Source organism: Xylaria bambusicola, assembly GCF_022495145.1.
Source record: "Xylaria bambusicola strain CBS 139988 unplaced genomic scaffold F5B22scaffold_12, whole genome shotgun sequence".
Taxonomy (NCBI): domain Eukaryota; kingdom Fungi; phylum Ascomycota; class Sordariomycetes; order Xylariales; family Xylariaceae; genus Xylaria; species Xylaria bambusicola.
The window spans coordinates 185,780-204,953 of record NW_025953565.1 but is presented as its reverse complement, the minus strand read 5'-3'; the positions used below and the strand labels follow the sequence as shown (position 1 = coordinate 204,953).

Here is a 19,174-nt window from a genome sequence, read left to right as displayed (position 1 = left end):
ACCATCATTATTACGCCTGTGGCTGCTGTGCTTGACGCTCGTCATTTCCTAACATGGAGTAAGTCGTGAACCGATTTCGATGATCTCAACGACCGATATCTTACCATGCCCTGTCCCTGTTTGCTATAAAACAAACACGCTGCCCTCGTACAAGCTGATACACGGCGCTCCTGAGCAAGCACACATTTAACCTGAGCTCTCCGCCTAATTGGTAGAAACCACTTCTCTAACGTGCCATGGCATTTGATAGTACTCGTAACGTAATTCACATTGAGAACAATGTACGTGCACCTTTACATCGGTCGCCCCCTCAAGCAGGCCGTATTTCCATTCTCGTGAACCAAGTCAGAATTCTCAATTGACACGCCATGGCTTCACAGGACCACTACATAGGGATTGACGTCGGTACGGGTTCAGCCCGTGCGTGTCTCATCGATTCTTCAGGAGACATCAGAGCTCTTGCTTCCGAAGCGATCAAGCTCTGGCAACCTCAGACTGGTTACTATGTGAGCACTCCTGAAGCTCCTCTTCGGCTTACCTATTCTAGGACCCTTGCGCTGACGTGCCGCATTAGGAACAATCCACGACAGACATTTGGCACTGTATCTGCCACTGCGTTCAGCGAGTTGTCCACCAATCAGGCGTTGACCCTTCATTGATTAAAGGCATCGGCTTCGATGCGACTTGCTCACTAGCTGTATTTGCACACGACACCGATGAGCCTGTTCCCGTCACCGGACCCGACTTTGAGAATGATGGCAACGACCGCAATGTCATTCTTTGGCTCGACCATCGTCCCGTGGAAGAGACCGAGAAGATTAACGCTACTGGCCATAATCTGCTGCGCTATGTCGGAGGCAAAATGAGTATTGAGATGGAAATCCCCAAGGTACTCTGGCTTAAGAACAATATGCCCCCGGAACTTTTCAGTCGCTGCAAATTTTACGATTTAGCAGATGCTCTTACGCACTTGGCCACAGGCAACGAGACCCGCAGCTTCTGCAGCACCGTCTGCAAGCAAGGATACGTCCCCGTTGGCGTCGACGGAAGTGTCAAGGGCTGGCAAGAGGATTTTTACCATACAATTGGACTGAGCGACTTGGTTGAAGACAACTTCAAGCGCATGGGAGGAGTCGACGGGGTGGTGAGCCTATTTACTTTAACGTGTTCGATCGTAAGAGGAGTTCACTAACTCAGTTTGCAGAATGGCAAGTACATGAGTGCGGGTGAATTAGTCGGCACACTGTCAGAGCATGCTAGCAAGCAGCTCGGAATACCTGCTGGAATCGCAGTCGGCAGTGGCGTTATTGATGCCTACGCCGGTTGGATTGGCACGGTAGGAGCTAAGGTCGATACGCAATACGGACACGCAGACGAAACTCATCCTGCAAACGACCTAGCCCAGGCCTCGACAAGACTTGCCGCTGTGGCTGGTACCTCAACCTGCCACCTAGCTTTGTCCGAGAAACCTGTGTTCGTCAATGGTGTATGGGGACCGTACCGTGACGTTCTTCTCCCAGGGTTTTGGCTGGCAGAGGGCGGCCAGTCAGCGACTGGAGAACTTTTACGCCATGTCATTGAAACACATCCGGCGCATAAGGACGTTATACCCCTTGCAGAAGCGACGCAAATGAATGTCTATGATTACTTGAACGTCCACCTCCGAGAGTTAGCCGAAAAGGCCGAAGCACCGACGGTATCGTATCTCGGGAGACACTTCTTCTTCTACGGCGACCTATGGGGCAACCGTTCACCCGTCGCGGATCCAAACATGAAGGGTGCCGTCATCGGCCTCAGCTCCGATTCTAGCGTGGATGGCTTAGCGCTCTATTATTATGCCACGATGGAGTTCATCGCGTTGCAGACACGACAGATTGTAGAGGCTATGAACAAGGAGGGCCATAACATACAGACCATCTTCATGTCAGGCAGCCAGTGTCAGAATGAAATGCTTATGAATCTTATCGCGACCTGCTGCGACATGCCGGTGCTTATCCCACGATACGTACACGCGGCTGTTGTACACGGGGCGGCCATGCTCGGAGCTAAAGCAGCCAGTGCCGATAGTGAAGGCGCGACCGAGAATCTCTGGAGCATCATGGACCGCATGAGCAAGCCCGGTCGGCTCGTGAAGCCCGGAAAGAACGCGAACGAGAAGAAGTTACTCGACACCAAGTACGAGGTCTTCCTCGACCAATGCCGCACTCAGCAAGACTACCGCAAGAAGGTGGATGAGGCGACTACCAGCTGGGGTCCCAAATAAATGGAAATAAAAGAAGGGGGAAAAGGATGATATTTCGTGATATTGGGATACTTCGCGGATGAGATGCCGTTTTTTGTAAGCAAGCGCTGTTAGGTTGGCTAGGTATATAGATCATACAATGGTTGCTATGGTTAGAATTCAAATATCACATAATTGACAGCCATATACCTCGCTATATGTTGATTTGTAACACATTACATAGTATTCGATGTCTGCGAGAGAAAATAAAGCTTGTGGTAAAGATGACACCCATGCAGGTATGCGGTGTACTTAAAGCTAGGTACACCTTAAGCCGCTATTTGTAGGTAGTTGGGTGTACTGTAGATTCAAGCTAGGCAGCTTTTTGTGGGGAGGTGATGCGCGTAGAAAAGCACTAGGCGCCGGAATGGTTCAGATGATTGGCCCGTGCACAAAGCCAGCAACGGAGCTTCCCTGCCCATGTTGATTGTTTTCTTTCAGCCTTGTCTTGGAATCTGGAAATTTCGATAGCTTCCAGTGCCTCGAGCTGCCAGACATCTCAAGCTAAAGCGCAGTTGGGTAGAGAGGTAGCGCTGGCTGAATAACTACCTGAGTATCTACCACGTCATCCTGACCTCTTTTTTCTGGTGTGTCGTCCTGCAGAATTGCAACACCTAGATTTCTTCGCGTCCGGCCAGCCATCCTCCATCCCCCAAGCTCCATCCCATCGCCCTGTGATTGAAAGTATCACGACTCAATCGATCCGACCCGACCGCGTCTTTAGCCTTACCGTCCTAGCCATGTCGCTCTTCGGGGCTTCTACTGCCCAGCAGCAGCAGCCGCAGCAGAATGCAGCCCCGCGATTGAGTCTCTTTGGTCAACAGCCTAGTGGCCAGAGGCCTAACTTGTTCGCAAGCTCGACTGCGCAGAACCAGACTCAGAATACTACGCCGAGTTTGTTCAATACTGGTAGCCAGCAGCCTCAGACATCCCAGACTCAGAATGCTACGCCGAGCTTGTTCAATACTGGTAGCCAGCAGCCTCAGACATCCCAGACGCCTAGCCTATTCGCAAACTCGACTGCTACACAACAGCCACAGGCACAATCCGGGAGTTTGTTTGGGAACCAGACAGCTCAACCTGCGGCTACTGGTACCGCTGGCGGATTGTTTGGCTCAACACTCGGAAACACCGCGCAACAACAGCAACCACAAACACAAGGACCAGGGTTATTCGGTGGAACCGCGACTCAACCTTCTGGCTTAGGGCTGGGCGCCCCAACATCTAATCAAAACGCGGGTACATCGAGCCTATTTGGAGCCAGTCAGCAACCTACCGCGTCGACCAACAATGGTGCGCTTCCCCAAGGAAACACGACGGGCTATTTTGACAGCCTCCTTGCAAAGAGCAAGAAACAAGCTCAGGGCGAATCCCCCTTGGAGGACCTTCCTAGTTTGCAGCTGGGATTGGGCGATCTCCGGCAACGCCTTCGAAAATTAGGACCACAAGTTGATCCTCTCCAGCATGGCAGAGCTCAATATATGTTAGCTGCCTCCGGTGTGGACCCTGGTGCTGCCGTGAAAGATCTGAAATACTTCAGTGCTAGTACTGCAGGCCGTGTTGACCGACCAACTACTGCTTCTGCTGCGCCAGAAGTCGATGTTGAAGCATATCTTGCCAACCTCCAGTCAAAAACTACGCTGAGTATGATTGCTGACGGTCTTGAGAGATCAACCAGAGACTTTGACAACTTCTTGGAGGACAATATTACAATGGAATGGGAGGCACAGAGAAAGCGTATATATGAGCATTTTGGTATCAAACCAAGGGAAGACGGATCAGGTGAACACAACGCCGGAACACCAGGCAGAGAAACGTCGGGAGGATTTGGACGCTCACGAAGAAATCCAAAGGCTTCTCGAGCTGCTGCGTCTACTATGAAGGGTAGTGCTTTCGGCCGCTCAGCCATGCAGAAGTCAGTCATTGGAACGCCAACTAGAATTGGTCTTCACCAGCCTGAGTTCAAAGACGTGGAAGATGCCGCAGGTAGCCCAGCTGTGGGGCCCAACGGCACATCAACTGAAGACCGGTTGATTAGAGAGAAGCAAGCTAAACTCGCCGAGCGCGTTAGAGATCTCAACTTGGCTCGTCTGGAGAAGACACCATATGCCATCTTTAATGAGTTTGCCCAGGTGGAGAGCAGAACCGGCGATAGGCATGCTCAGCAGCTTGTTGATGCCTATAATGCTGCCATGTTCATAGTTGGTGAAAATCCGGAGGCCGAGACATTTGCCGGAGACGCAACGGCTCGAGAGCGCCAGTTCAAGGATAGTTATTTGGACTTGAACGAAAAGTCTGCTGCTTCCTTGCAGATGAGAAGAAGGATACTCGACGGTGCAAATCGCTTTCTAGAACGAAAGTTTTTCCAAGAGGTTGAAAGTGTTATAGCGAAACATCCTCGGGAAGCTGCTCTTGGAGGGCGGCCCGACGTTATCAGCAAGATCCAGGCATACGTGCGCTTACGAAATGCTAGACGAGACCTAGTACCCGACAACATCGAGCTTCAGCAGGATGCGGAAGGAGAATTTGTCTGGGCAATAGTATTCTTCCTGCTACGCTCTGGTCATGTTGATGAGGCTGCACATTACATCAAGGCACAAGCTACAGTGTTCCGAACCATTGATAGGACATTCGCTTCTTACCTTCTCGAGTATGTGGGTAGCCCTGAAAGACGGCTGAGGCGCCAACTACAAGACCGATGCAACAATGAATACAACCAGAGAGTTCGCAATGCCCCCGAGAATTCCATAGACCCCTACCGAATGGCTTGTTACAAGATTATTGGACGGTGCGATGTCAGCAACCGCAGTCTTGACAACTTGAATACAGAGATTGACGACTGGGTTTGGCTTCAGTTCAATCTTGCTCGTGAAAATGACAAGTCAACCGAGGTGGCTACCGAGTCGTACGGGCTACAGGATCTTCGCACAAGCATTCGGGAGATTGGACTTAAGCATTTCCCCAAGAATCCTACAGAAGATACCAATGGTACCTTTGGCATGTTTTTCTACCTGCAAATCTTGGCAGGCATGTTTGAGCAAGCCATATCGTATCTTTATACATTCTCCTATGTGGACGCTATCCATTTCGCGATTGGTCTAGAGTACTACGGCCTCCTTCGACCAGCCGATCCGTGGAATACATCGGACACACTCCTATCTTATGACACTCGCTCAAAGCCGCAGCTAAGCTTCGGCCGAATGCTAGGATACTACACAAGAGATTTCCGTGCCGCCGATGTGAACTCTGCAGTGGATTATCTCACTCTCATCTGTCTCAATGCTGATCTAGAAGGAGAACAAGGGCGTCAGCAGGCAGAGTTATGTCATGTGGCCCTCCGAGAGCTGGTGCTGGAGACAAGAGAATTTAGCAAGCTGATTGGTGACATTAGGCCAGATGGACGCCGTATTACAGGTCTCATTGAGGAACGCGGTCCACTGATAGGATTGCAGGAGGAGGATGATTTCGTTAGGACGGTTACTCTCCAAGCAGCTCGATTTGCTGACGACAATGGTCGGACAACGGATGCCGTGTTGTTATATCATCTTGCCGGAGATTACGATAGCGTTGTCACAATTGTTAGTCGCGCTTTGAGCGAGGCTATCTCACTTGAGATTGGCGAAGATCCTATGCGTCTCGTGCCTGTCAAACCACGCGCCAGTGGTGAGAAGCCTGAAGCACAACCCGGAAGCAGCTTAAGCCTCGCATCTCTGGATGACCCCATTCAGCTCGCCTACACCATGATGTCCATGTATGAGAAAGATGCTATGTTCTCAACCAAAATCCAGAACCAAAACCGAATTGCTTGTCACCTTCTCTTGCAAATGAGCGAGATTAAGAATCTTGTGGAAGTTGGTCAATGGCCCGATGCGTTGGATGTAAGTTTTTCATCAATCTATCTTCTCTCCTCGAGGATCCTACTGACCCAGCCTGTAGAAAATCCGCGCGCTCGAAATTCTTCCATTAGATGCTGGTGGCGACCCTACGAGAGTCCGGCACTACGCATCCAAATTCTCGGGACTGTCGCAGGCGGTGGCCATCAACGTTCCGAACTTGCTGATGTGGTCCATCACGTGTTGCATCCGACAGCGAGAGCGGCTTATGAGCGCACAATTTAGTGGCAACGAAGGGTCGCGCCGGGCTATGTGCGACAACCTCAAGCAGATTAGCATAGATTTGACCACGTATACCAGTCAGCTGCGGTACAGGTTCCCACCACACCTACTTGAAGCACTGGCTAGGGCATCTGCAGATTAAAGCATGAGAGGAAACATAGCCATCAAGACGTGAAGGAGTACACGACCATTGGGAAGGGGCAACGTAAGAGCAGATGATGGCTATTGGGCATGGGTAGCAGTACAATGTAATGATTACCTCGAGGAACCCGTGGGAAACACAGTATGCCTTCACGGGATGATAGACTACCTACATAACTGCTAAGCATATACGTATAGTGTTATGTAGGATTCATGTACAGCGTTTTACAGACGAAAAGGGAGACGATACAGTAATTCAACTGAGCTAATAGCAGCTGAACAAGCTAAACAATCCAGAAGCTTCGCATGCATTGCTGATTTCCAAATCGAAGTGAATGAGGCGTCTATTAGCCCTACTTAGACTAAGCACCTACCCATAGCATATTGGCTCGGGGCGACCTACCTACTTCTTGGAGCAGAACCGATACTATGGCTACCTACTTTGCATGTAGGTATCTGGCAGGCAGATGATTGATTGTGATGGATCCCCCCCCCCCCCCCGGGCCAACAAGGAGTACGAGAACCCTGGTGAACTACCAGCCGGAACTGGGCGGAACCAACCAAATCTAACTTCAACACGCCTACGTATACACACCGACAAAGGAAATGAAGAAAAGGATAATTCTGATGACGATGTCTTCTTCCATTTCAGGATACCTAGCGAGGACGCTCGCTAATGAGTCGCCCAGAGGTACCCTCTGGTACCAGAGGGATAATGAACGGCTGTCATCTGCTACCATATGCTACCATATGCTACCATACTTACTTAAGTATATCATTATATGGCAGGCTGGTACTGCGCTAGCACCACATTCGTACATTCGTGCCTGGTTCAGCTCCATCGAGTCATCTGGCTCTTTCCCTGAGACGTCTTCTGATTCATGGCAGTCCCCACTTGACTGAAAACGCCGAGAACGAGACACTGCCAAGCGTGGTCACGATGGGGTTTTCTGCCTCCAGTCTCCAGTCTCCCGCCTGCGACCTTCGCGCGAGCTCACGCACCCCATTCACACCCCGTCCACACCCCGTCCACACCCTGACAAGACCCCGACAGTCTCACTCCATCCCCCAATGCAATTCCGAGTGCCCAGTCCCGGCCTGGCTTGCCCCGTCGAACTGCCAATCTAGGTACGACTCTAGCGTCACATCCCGTCCCCATTCAGCCCTACCGGTCGATTCGCCCACCGCCCGTCATCCACCTGCCTGTCTACCACCCACTCGCCATAGTACCTCGCTGCCCTTCTACGCGTACGCGGTACATACACACTATAGGCCGAGGCTCCCGGTGGCCCTCAAGCATCCGCACGAATCCACCACCGGGTGTCGACTGTGCAGAACTGTGAGGCCGGCCGGAAGCTGATGGTCATACCCATCCTTGCACACTCAGGTACACACACACATGTATGCGTATAGGACGTGTACGTATGACGGGTCAGCTTTCATGACTTGAGGCGAACTGGATGAATAATCGAGTGGTGATGTGACGAAGACGGGTCCTGTGTTACATACGGCACACACGTCAGCTACATCCATGTATCTTTTTTTTTTCTTTTTTCTGTTTCTAGATTTTAATAATGCTTCCATCCACATCCCCGGCCTCGACCTCCACCAACCGTCTTACCCCCACTCCGGGGTCTACTACCGCCAGCGCCTCCACTGAGCCCAGACTCGGCATCCAGTCAACTTCTGCTGCTGTTGTCAGTGCCTCTGACACTACTCTTGCTGGTGTTACCACGGGGATACCCGTGGTAACTTCCGGTCCTTTCACTGCCGTATCCGAGTCGGTGGCTGGACCTCCTCCACCCAATCAACAGAGTCTCTACAAGCGTGGGCCGTCCTCGTCACACGATGGCCAATCCCCAGAGTCAACTGGCTCGTTACCTAGTGCCAGAGACAATGTCTCGGATATACCCCAGGACCAACGCACTAAGAGGCGACGTACTGGCGCTCCCGGATCTAGAGGCGTTGCCAACCTAACGCCAGAGCAGCTAGCCAAGAAACGAGCCAACGGTACGCTCATTCTCTCTTATACCCTCATCAGTGCCCCTTTATACTATACTGTCGTTGTTGTTCTTGTTCTTCGCCTGCTGCTATTATCCATATAATTCATCTAGTGTATACAGACGTCCTTTTGGAAAATGTATCTGTACGGGCATTCTAGCCACATCTTTGTGTTCCCTCGATTCGTGGTGAAAAGGAAGTATCTAACTTGACCATGACAGATCGAGAAGCTCAACGCGCTATAAGAGAGCGTACTCGGAACCAAATTGACGGCCTCGAGAAGAGGATACAGGAATTAACTGCCCAAAAGCCGTACCAGGAGCTCCAGAAGGTAATCCGCGAAAAAGAGGCTGCCGAGGCTAAAATTGTAGAGCTTCAATCCCATATGGCTTCTGTTGTAGCGTTACTGCAACCCTTATTACCAAAGGGGGATACAGGTAGGTTAACACGAATTAATCCAAATCCTTAGTCGCCACATTCCGATGTTCAACCATGACTAACCCTGTGAGTTGCAGGAACAAGTACTTTTACCTCTCCTATTTCGGCATATAACTCTATACAATCTGCCCAGGAGCAGCAGCAGCAATTAAAACAGCTTTCATCTTATTCTTCTCATGGTAGGTCGACGCCCGGGGCTGCATCAACACCACAATCCGGCGTTGAATCATCCCGGTTTGGCCAAATAGTACAGCCAAGCTCGCAGCCCGATATAGATAGCCATCAACATAGAACGCCGAACCTAAACCTAGGTGACGAGCGTATACGACTCGATTCTCTTCTTGATCCTTCACAGCGTCTAAGTAAGATGCAGACGGGAGCGAACGGAGCTCAGGACTCATCTGCTTATCAGCACCTACCGATGAGACATGATTGGAGTGTTGCCATGCATTTCGGTCGTGATAATGATAATTCCACAACTAATAACGCACCACCCCCAACATTGACACAGCAATATCAGTCTATTAAATATGCACCCGATCCCCCCAATTTTCCTCAGGCGTCGTGGTCGAGAGCCAATATCCCAATCAAGCATACACCAGCCACTTGTCCACTCGATCACGTCTTATTAGATTTCATGCAAGAACGGCGCCAACGCGCCGCTGAAGGTGTGCCAACAAGAGAGCTGGTAGGACCGGAATACCCTTCCATTATTTCGTTGCTTAATCCAGTCGAGGGCACGTGGTCCCATCCAGTATCTAAGGTCTTTACGGATATTCTGGCCACATTTCCTGGAATTTGCACAGTGCCTGAGAAAGTGGCTGTCTTATATGTCATGTTCGTGATCAGTAAGTAAATTCACTCACAATACTGCAGCTTGTCCTCAATCTGAAAGGCACCAAGAAATGTGTCATACATATCATGCCGTTTAAGAAGTGCACATAGCCCAAGAAATTTGCGAATCTTTACCAAGATAATGATTGCTGATCCTTGGTCTTGTAGTGCGGTGGCACATTAGCCCGACTGAAGACAATTTTAAACTTATACCGGAATTTGCACGGCCGTTGGAGGTCCAATACACCATCCCACACCCTGCCTGGCTCGACTATCTCCCCTTTCCTGGCCTACGCGAACTGTTCATCCGTAACTACACTTCGCCTAAGTTCCAGCTCGACGAAATCTTCGTGTCTTACACGATGACGATATCCCTTAATTGGCCGTACGAAGAAACCGACGCCCTCATAGTGACCCCCGACGGCAGCGAGACCATTATCAATCCTGTTTTCTTGCGCCATCTGCACCGAATAGATAATTGGACCCTCGGCGACGCGTTCGATCAGACTTGTCCGGAGGCTCGCGGCACATATAATATCAAAAGCGACGGGAGTTCGCTGAATCAGAACCAAACTCAGACTCAGAACGAGACTCAGGGCAGAGTCTCTGAGTCGAATTGGCGCTAGAAATCCCGAGTCAAATTAGCATGAGACACGATAGAACAATTGAGATAAAGAAGTTTTAATGAGGATTTGTCTTTTGATTGTATTGTTAGATTAATGTTTTATGCGTTACTACGACGCTTTTTAGAGTATAATATGGATACTAAACTACTTGGGCATAGGGGATGACAAGTATGATCACTCTCTTCTCTCTCTTCTTTTCTTCTGTTTTCTTTTTCTTTTTCCAAGGGGGTTTGTATGTGTATTGTTATGTTATGATGGGGTTAATGCGAGACGATCTTGTAGAGAAAAGTATTTATGCTTCTTTTACATGTAGTTACACTATTTTATTTTATTTTTCTATGATGTAATTTTTTGGGGGGTGTTTAGGGATGGTGGGGGTTTAGTTGGTTACTTTGCTTGGTTTTAGGGGGGATTAATAAATAATATCTATAACTACATATCTTTGGGTACGAAGTATATCGGCTGTTATTCGTGAATTGCAAGTGCTGGTCGAGTTGTGAAGTTGTTAAGCTGGGACGGACGGGGATGTGATTTGTTTGAGTGAATACATACATACATACATATATATATATATGTGTGTGTGTGTGTGTGTGAGAGAGAGAGAGAGAGGAGAGAAATTGTGAAATACATGTCGCCGTGTATACATGTGATATGACGAAGAGACAAATAAACACACGACCAGATGCATAAGTAATGTGATACATGCTCACGAGACGCATCGAATCAAGAAGAGGTGCAGACGGGGGTAGTAATCACGTTTCTTCCGCGCCTGCCTCATAGTTGGCAGGTATTATCATCGAAGATTTTGGTATCATTAATTATTCCTTACTTACCTGTCTATGGGTATTTAGCAAATCTCAAGTGGATAGATAGCCCCTCTTACCCTTTTCCAGCATTTGATATATTCCCCTAATCTAATCCTCCCTCTTCCTTCCTCATTTGGTTTACCTTCCCTCTAATCTGCCCCCGGGCTTATATCTATGTTTTAGAAGCTTTACGAGAGAATCACCCGGCGGGTGTCCTCGAATTTCCGACGGATGTACCTCTCATCCGCCGAATCATCGTTGAACGAGAACGCGGTGATGCCTGTTTCCGGTCCGCTGCCGGCGAAGAGTGTAGGCGTGCGGTCGCCGGGGAAAGTCGCGAACTGCAGGCTCTGGACAACACGCGTGTTTCTTGGCGTGGGGTATTGCGGTCCTGGCCGATATCCATAGCTCGACAGCTTGTTGCACGCATGTACGTTGAGTTCGAGCTCGCGGAGGCGCGAACCGGTGCGTACGGAGTAGAGCGCGATTATGTCTAGGTCGTCGTCGTGAGCGGCCGCTACGATGCCTGTGGGCGCATCGTATGCGAAGCCGATTTCGATATGTGCGGCATTGTGGTAATGTTCGAATCTTATGACTGGGTTGACTTTAGGCTTTTGCCACGATTTTTCTGTAGTATTACCACCAGTACGGCGCCAGCGAGACTTGTTAGGACGGTTATAGCCATTGTTGCGTTTGTTTCCATTTCCATTGCTATTTCCAACACTGTCACCGTCATCACCGTCGTGGCTGCCCACACGCTGCGAGGGCGAGAATCGCAGGTCATATACTCCAAGACAGTTTTCCAGCCCAGCTACAAGGACCTGATTCCCGCCGTTAAGACACCTGAGGTGCGTGATAGTGGAAGGGAGCTTGACATAAGACCATGCAGTGGATGGTGTGCGTGTGTCGGCAGTAAATAGTACTCCCGGTCGCCCGCCGAATCGGAAGACTTCTCCGTGGTTCGGATGGAAATCAATGGCGAACACGTCGTTAAATAATCTGTTATGTGGTTCGAGCTTGGTTGGGACAGAGCATGAGAAGTTACTGTCCCACTGTACGATTCCTTGGCTCGTACCGACCGCGCACACCAACGATGAAGATGCCGGCGCAGGTGCAACACAATTCGACCCGTAGTCATTGTAACGAAGCTTGCCACTTCTACCGTCTCTCCCTATCGTCAAAGGTTCAAAGGCTAAAGCGCGCAAGTAAGTAATGTGGAAGCTGAAACCCAACTACAACATGAGATGATCATCATAACAGACAAAGGGTAATGGGAGGTATAGACAGGGGAAATAGACCAGCATCACGAACTTACGTGAGGGGACAAGCCAGAGTGGACGTCGAGAGTCTTCGTTTCCAGCGTCAATGACGGGCGAACACTTCTGCACAGAACTGATATTGCTGTGCTCGGGAGGTCCATTTGCCGCCACGAGAATAGAGTTGCTGGGTTCATGGTACTTGATATCTGAGATTTGCGACGCTACTGACTGGTATTGCATATCGGGCACAGACGTTGAGAAGCGATAGTTGGCTAGAACACTCCGATCGAGGCTGTGAAACGAATACCAAAAAGAACACTGTTAGTTATTTCGTCTTCGTTTCCGCTTATGAGACAAGGAGACGACTTTAAATAAATATCATTGAAGTACATACAACCCGTTCTTATCTCGCACTAAGTAGGTGGCAAGAAATCGGTTCTCTTGGTAGGCTACGATGGCAATGTTATCATCATATCTTGAAGACAACAAAATTACGAAGGAACTGGGCCTATCAGTGACATACCTGCGTACAGATTACACAGCCCAGTCTTATAGTCATAGCCGGTTATGAGCATACGGCTGATAAACGAGTCCCTACGGTCATTCCAGGCGGCCAGCGGCAGTAACTGAAGGGCGCCTTTGTGTCTCAAGCCATCGGCAAAGCAGGCGGCTTGCATGTCATCTTTCACGGCGCCATACTCACGAGCGAAGAAGCCGCCCGTCAACGGATCATGAAGCACCCTTGCCCGCTTGATCCGGCTCTTGGCGAGGTTCGAGTGCCGCACGGCGGCTACGGTTTCCTGTTCGCGAAGCTTCCGCCGTTTCACAGTGTCGGAGGACCAGACAGCATTGGCAGGCGCGGTCTTACTATTCTCAACCTTGAAATAGCGGCGCTTCTCGGAATCTATCCAAGAGTGTTTGTCAGCTTGCTTGACTTGACTTCCTTGCCGATATAGGTTCTAAGGGACACATAAAGTAGTTGAATGAAGGTGAAGGAGAACAGAATGAGCAGGTCATATGGGTTTCACAAACCGTAGTAGTACCCTGGAATATTCATACCCGCGTTCTCATGTGTAAAGAGGCTGAATGAAGATAGGTATGTGTTGTGTAGAACTCCGCCAAGAGATAGAAGATTTGCGATGGCGGCGACTTGGTAGCAAACCAAACCGTTTTCACTTCCCGGAGGTGTAAAGGAATAAGTCCATCGTGTATCGAGAGATATCTAGATAGATACTTCATAGGCCAGATAGTGTCGTACAAGCTCGAATGATGGTTCGCCAAACGAAGTGAAATGAAGCAAGGGACGATGATAGTGGAACGTGACGTCAGGTGTTCACCAAGGGCTGGCACTTACGGTCGGGGCGCCAGACCGAAAAAAAAATTATGATGCAAACACTGGAAACGATCCGACACCAGCTGGAGATATGGAATACGACACAACCGTCAAAATTTGTTAGAAGCGGCGTTACACTTGTGTGGTTAGGTGGCAACACGAAAGTCACATCGCGAACATTTAGGTTAAACAACTAGGTTTTACTTTCTTATTTAATTAAGTCTAAAGACGTATAGGTAGGGTATATGACCGAAGTCCGCCCGCCGCATCATTCAGTTTACAAAAAATGAAATTATAAAGAGTGATCGTTCGACCCCCAAGCCAGACGGAGGTCTATCTAGTGTATACACCGAATGGCAAAGGTATGTAACACAACGAAGAAGGGGGCCGATTGGCGTGGCCTGGCGGGGATTGCCGCGCCGTGTCACTTGTCGACCATTTACTGCGACTTTTCGTGCTGGGTGGAGACACGCTGGAGTGAGACGACTGTGAAACAAAGTTAGCTAGGGGATCATGCAATGCAATGGTAATCGATTAAAACTTACCGAAGTCTTCAAGGGAGCGTTGCTTTTGGCTTCCCTTGGGAGACTTGCCGTGCATCAGGTTGTCGAATCCAGAGCTGTCCTGGAGGAAGTAGTAGACACCGGCCATGACGCTGAAGACACCGAACGAGAAGATCCAGATACGGACAACGGCGACAATGTGGGTGTATCCGTCCTCGAACCAACCGAAGATACAGAAGAGAGTAGCGATGACATCGACGAGGAAGATAGCCCCAGTCAATTGCCACGAAGGGATGGACGACCAGAAAGGACCGTTGGCACGAGTGATGAAGATGAGCCAGTTCTCGGTAAGAGAGATCTCAAGGAAGAGGACTTCATCGAGGTTACCGTTGTTCTGGACAATACCACCGTTCTCAGAGTTGGCGTAGAGGGTGGTGACAGTAATCCAGGTACCGACAGCGAGAATTACACCGAGAATGACGGACATACCCCAGAGCTTAGGCAAGTTCCATTTGACGGGGCTCATGGAGTAAGGAGCGTTATCGTAAGCAATGGCCAGGGTAGCAACATCAGCGAAGATGGCAATGAAGACAACGAGCTCAATGTTGAGAGATCGGTTGAGGATGGCAATCCAGAGACCAAGGTAGATCTCCAAGTGGAGGGACAGAGCAATACGGTAGACGACATAAGCGTACATACGGTGGAAAATCTGGCGGGAAGTCTTAAGAGCATCAATAATAGCACCAAGACCAGGAGCCAAGAAGACGATATCGGCAGCGGAACGAGCAGCATCGGAGGCACCCTCGACAGCGATACCAGTGTCGGCCTTCTTCAATGAGGGAGCATCGTTGACACCGTCACCAGTCATACCAACAAGGTAACCACGCTGTTGCAGAATTTCGACGACATTGTACTTGTGTTGGGGGAAAACCTCAGCGAAACCATCAGCAGCCTCAACGAAATCGTAGACCTCAGAGCCGGGCATGTCACCGCCGCCACCAAGACCAAGACGCTCAGCGTTATAGACGTTGGTACCGAGACCGAGTTGACGAGAAGTTTCACGAGCGATACCGACAGCGTCACCAGTAAGCATCTTAATAGAGAGACCCATACGCTTGGCTTCGTTGATAGTGCGAGCAGTGTCGTGACGGGGAGGGTCAGAGCAAGGCATGATACCGAGAATCTCCCAAGCACCCTCACCACGCTTGCGGGCAACACCAAGAGAACGGAAACCACGGGTAGCGAACTCAGCGACCTTGTTCTTGTAGGCCTGGTCGATCTCCTCAGGGACGGGGTGGTCTTCAGCAACAGTCTTCAGGACGAAAAGAGGAGCACCCTTGACGCAAGTGATGATCTCACCCTGGGGAGACTCGACGATGGCAGTAACCTTCTTGGAGACGGGGTCGAAGGGGTAGAATTCCTTGACAATGTACTTAGAGAGGACACCCTTGGCACGAGGATAGTACTTGAGGGCCTTGAGGAAAGCCTTGTCGATGGCATCCATACCCTTCTTCTTGCGAGAGGCAGCCAAGCAAGCAGTAAGCATGAGGTCATCGGGCTCAACACCAGCAACAGTAAAGGGCTCAGACAGAGAAAGCTTGTTCTTAGTCAGAGTACCGGTCTTGTCAGAGCAAAGAATCTCGACACCAGCAAGGGACTCAATGGCCGAGAGCTTCTGGACAATAGCCTTCTTCTTGGCGAGGAAAGCAGCACCGACAGCCATGGTGGTGGTAACGACGGCGGGAAGACCGACGGGGACACCAACAATGGTGATAGCGAGGGTGAAGCCCAAGATCTCAACGATGGGGTTGGAGCGGTAGAAAGAAGAAACCCAAACAACCAGAAGAGTCAGGATGACGAGAACAAGCAGAATCGTACCAATGCCGTTGAGGACCTCAGTGAAGTGACCAGTGCCGCTGGAAGCCTGGCTGACCAGGGCAGCAGCGCGACCGACGAAGGTGTTGTCACCAGTAGCAGTAACGACCATGAAGGCCTCACCACGCTTGACGGCGGAGGAAGCAAAGCACTGGTCGTTCTTGTGCTTGTCAACAGCAAGAGACTCACCAGTGAGGGCAGACTGATCGACTTGAAGGAAAGCGTCATCGGTAACGATACGGCCATCAGCGGGAATGATAGTACCCTCTTCAACCTGCAGGATATCACCAGGGACGACTTGGGGAGCCTCAATCTCCTTGAGAGTACCGTCACGGAGAACGACGGCCTTGAGGGCAAGTGTCTTCTTCAACTCATCGACAATGGAACCAGCCTGGTATTCTTGGATGAAACCAACAGCAGCGTTGAGCAATAGCAGACCAATAATGACACCGAAATCGACCCAGTCTTCCAAACCAGCGGCAAGGACGGCAGCAGCCTCCATGACGAACTGAATGGGACCAACGAAGAAACCCTAGAGCGAATTGATTAGCCAGGGTCGAGCAGACGACGAGGAGCCCACTTACGAAGAACTTGAGGATTAGGTTCTCCTTCTCCTCCTTCATCTGGTTGAGACCATACTTGCGACGACGGTTGGTAACCTCAGCTGTGAGACAATTAGCAACACTGCAACCCGCGGGCCCGGCTCCGAGAGGCACTATCGACTTGGATTCGTTGCGCGCAATCCAATTGAGTGTTGTACATCGGTCTCGTCAACTTACATTCTGTCAGACCGAGACGGGTATCAGTGTTGAGCATTTCCTCGGGAATGGTACGACCCTGGCCAACACCCTGGCCTTCCTCCTCCTCTTCCTCATCCCCACCATCGTCGGACTCAAGGTCCTCGATCAGGGCGTCAATGTCCTCATCTTCCTCCTCGCCGTCGTCAACCTTGGGCTTGGTGTGGGCAGGCTCGGTGTTGTGGTGGGCAGCCTTCTCGTCGAAGTGACCCGACTCGATGTTGGTTTGGATTGCCGGCGCGGCGGCAGAATTATTAGACTCAGCCATGCTGGCGAGGAGTTATTGCTATAGTCGAGATCTACTCGCTATGCTAGAGTTGCTACTACTTCAACAACGCGTTAGAACAATGTGTACGTCACACATAAGGCTATGGCATAGGGCTCAGGTGCTGGGAAGGTAGTGATTGCAATCGAGATGTAGAAGTAGCGGGGTTCTGCAGATGGAATGCAAGCAGGTGCTAGGTGAAATGATGTTGTTGCGAGGGTGAGACTGCGCCAGGCGCAGAGGAATTGAGAGAAGTTTGCACCTACAAGAAGAAAGACACTATTAGATAAGGGGAGGGAATGGTGGGAGATAGAGAGAGAGAGGAGAGAGAGAGCGTATGGTGGAAGTCACCGGCGTCGAGAACCTATTGAAAGTTGACGAGTCGATTTGAACAAGTCTCTACGCGGTAAGAGAGAAAAGAGAAAAACGAGAACGTCAATTGCGACGGGCAGCTCGGATTTTTAAAGGCTAGGAGGCCATAGGAGACGGGCGACGTGATGGATGGATGGATCCGCCGAAGAAGCTCTCCTCGCCAAAATGGGTGCAAGTCAAGCCGGGGCCTGTTGCTGGCTGGTCCTGGTGCTTGCTGGGCCTGGTGCTCGGTGTCTCGCGACATCGCGCTACAGTGCGGACCCACCGGCCCCATCCCCCATTCTGCCCCATCTCCATCTCCCAATTTGTCGCATCGTGTTCCCATCGTTGTCCCGTTCATCATTCATTCATTCAGTAGTGCTCTGGCCTATCAGGACTACGATGAATTGAGAAAATGCGAATACCCGAGAGCCTATTAGTGTAGTACTGGCAGGTAAGTATTCACTGCTGCAGTACTGCTTATGTTACTAGGTATGTTACTTGCAAATACACCAAGAAACAATCTACCTACATACCCATATGTACGGTATTATTATGCGCTACTTTTCTGCCAAACGTACATTGTATCTGTTAATTATCAAGTACGGTACCTACATGCAATTGCTGTTTTCCCTATCTCGCCGGCGTCTGTAGCAGATACATACTACATACTTACATGTCCCGACTACCTAGGTACCCCATATCCCATATTCATTCACCCTCTCACAGGCACACACACACACAATTACTAGTATGGATATGGACCGTATGGTTGACCGTTAGCTACGCCATTATTAGGTAGTAAGTAGGTTGAACAAACCACTCGACGTCGCGCAGTCTAGTTCGGCCGAGAAACTCCTATGGTGGTGAAGGTTTCTTGACAGCTGTTTTTGAGTTCAACTAAGCCTAAACCTTGGTTTTCCTTTCATCTAAGTATCTACATATGTAGGTATCCTAGAGGTATCCTGGAAGCATCGTTTCCTATTCTGCTATCTAAGTATACCGCCTACTCCCTAGATGGAGTTGACGAGCGTTATATCACCGGCTACTCCATCACAATAGAACTCTTATATAAAGTACAATCCATAGTTGAGGGATGAATGCCATACTATCCAATGTTATAGACTAGGTCGGCTGTTGAATTGAGCATTGATGATATACATCACACTACCTTGTAAGTACGAAGTACACTATATCTTTGTCGAAGCGTCGGTATTGTTTGTAGATAAGCATGGGCTGCTGTAGGTCTGCAAGAGAAAATCTTGCCCAGCTACCGGTACCTACGCTACTCGCACCTGCACCTACATTCTACATAGACCTACACGCACTACCACTAGATACCCTATATACCCTAGCGCACTGTCGGGATGCACGACAACGCGCACTGTGCCAGCAAGTCCCCAATACAGGGCCGAAAGTGCGGCGCCCCACTTCGATCGGGTGGGCATCTCTGGCCGGGGGGGGTAGCAGGGTACAGAGGTACATGTAGGTAAATCACTCACTCAACTTTTTTGCTCAGTTGCTTGCCCATGACGACAGACCGCAACAA

At 50.1% G+C, this 19,174-nt stretch overlaps 5 protein-coding genes across 5 annotated transcripts; 3 read left to right on the top strand and 2 right to left on the bottom strand.

Moving 5' to 3' along the window:
- Nucleotides 1-368: 368 nt before the first annotated feature.
- Nucleotides 369-6,538, top strand: F5B22DRAFT_635153 (Nup93/Nic96-domain-containing protein; the record flags this gene model as incomplete). Its single annotated transcript, XM_047977100.1, has 7 exons — nucleotides 369-506; nucleotides 575-1,144; nucleotides 1,205-2,252; nucleotides 2,920-2,955; nucleotides 3,020-3,457; nucleotides 3,488-6,159; nucleotides 6,218-6,538. 7 exons carry the CDS (start codon nucleotides 369-371, stop codon nucleotides 6,536-6,538), a joined length of 5,223 nt encoding a protein of 1,740 aa, XP_047832530.1.
- A 1,466-nt stretch (nucleotides 6,539-8,004) lies between these two features.
- Nucleotides 8,005-10,517, top strand: F5B22DRAFT_61482 (uncharacterized protein). Its single transcript, XM_047975490.1, has 4 exons — nucleotides 8,005-8,547; nucleotides 8,760-8,975; nucleotides 9,054-9,824; nucleotides 9,979-10,517. The coding sequence occupies exons 1-4, from the start codon at nucleotides 8,112-8,114 to the stop codon at nucleotides 10,434-10,436; spliced, it is 1,881 nt and encodes a 626-aa protein (XP_047832529.1). The 5' UTR covers nucleotides 8,005-8,111; the 3' UTR covers nucleotides 10,437-10,517.
- F5B22DRAFT_599124 (uncharacterized protein) lies at nucleotides 10,316-10,872 on the top strand (the record flags this gene model as incomplete). The annotated part of the gene is made up of 1 exon (XM_047974430.1): nucleotides 10,316-10,872. A coding segment is annotated over exon 1 (181 nt), but the record flags the coding sequence as incomplete, so codon positions are not given.
- Nucleotides 10,873-11,016: 144 nt separating this feature from the next.
- Nucleotides 11,017-14,003, bottom strand: F5B22DRAFT_599122 (uncharacterized protein). The gene is made up of 5 exons (XM_047974429.1): nucleotides 13,534-14,003; nucleotides 13,025-13,405; nucleotides 12,896-12,950; nucleotides 12,558-12,793; nucleotides 11,017-12,434 (listed from the first exon to the last, which is right to left on the bottom strand). The coding sequence occupies exons 1-5, from the start codon at nucleotides 13,556-13,558 to the stop codon at nucleotides 11,431-11,433; spliced, it is 1,701 nt and encodes a 566-aa protein (XP_047832527.1). The 5' UTR covers nucleotides 13,559-14,003; the 3' UTR covers nucleotides 11,017-11,430.
- Nucleotides 14,004-14,273: 270 nt separating this feature from the next.
- Nucleotides 14,274-17,277, bottom strand: F5B22DRAFT_635152 (plasma-membrane proton-e; the record flags this gene model as incomplete). Its single annotated transcript, XM_047977099.1, has 4 exons — nucleotides 14,274-14,320; nucleotides 14,380-16,744; nucleotides 16,797-16,876; nucleotides 16,992-17,277. The coding sequence occupies 4 exons, from the start codon at nucleotides 17,275-17,277 to the stop codon at nucleotides 14,274-14,276; spliced, it is 2,778 nt and encodes a 925-aa protein (XP_047832526.1).
- Between the last annotated feature and the right edge of the window lie 1,897 nt (nucleotides 17,278-19,174).

What these genes read in the sequence shown, in the direction of transcription:
- F5B22DRAFT_599122 (XM_047974429.1), bottom strand. Translation starts at nt 13,558, where the DNA reads ATGAATATTCCAGGGTACTACTACG. An exon ending in GCTGTGTAATCTGTACGCAG is followed by an intron (nt 12,951 to 13,024) that starts GTATGTCACTGA and finishes TTGCCATCGTAG; the next exon opens with CCTACCAAGAGAACCGATTT. An exon ending in ACTCTGGCTTGTCCCCTCAC is followed by an intron (nt 12,435 to 12,557) that starts GTAAGTTCGTGA and finishes TGCGCGCTTTAG; the next exon opens with CCTTTGAACCTTTGACGATA.
- F5B22DRAFT_61482 (XM_047975490.1), top strand. Translation starts at nt 8,112, where the DNA reads ATGCTTCCATCCACATCCCCGGCCTCGACCTCCACCAACCGTCTTACC. An exon ending in AGCCAAGAAACGAGCCAACG is followed by an intron (nt 8,548 to 8,759) that starts GTACGCTCATTC and finishes TGACCATGACAG; the next exon opens with ATCGAGAAGCTCAACGCGCT. An exon ending in ATATGTCATGTTCGTGATCA is followed by an intron (nt 9,825 to 9,978) that starts GTAAGTAAATTC and finishes TTGGTCTTGTAG; the next exon opens with TGCGGTGGCACATTAGCCCG.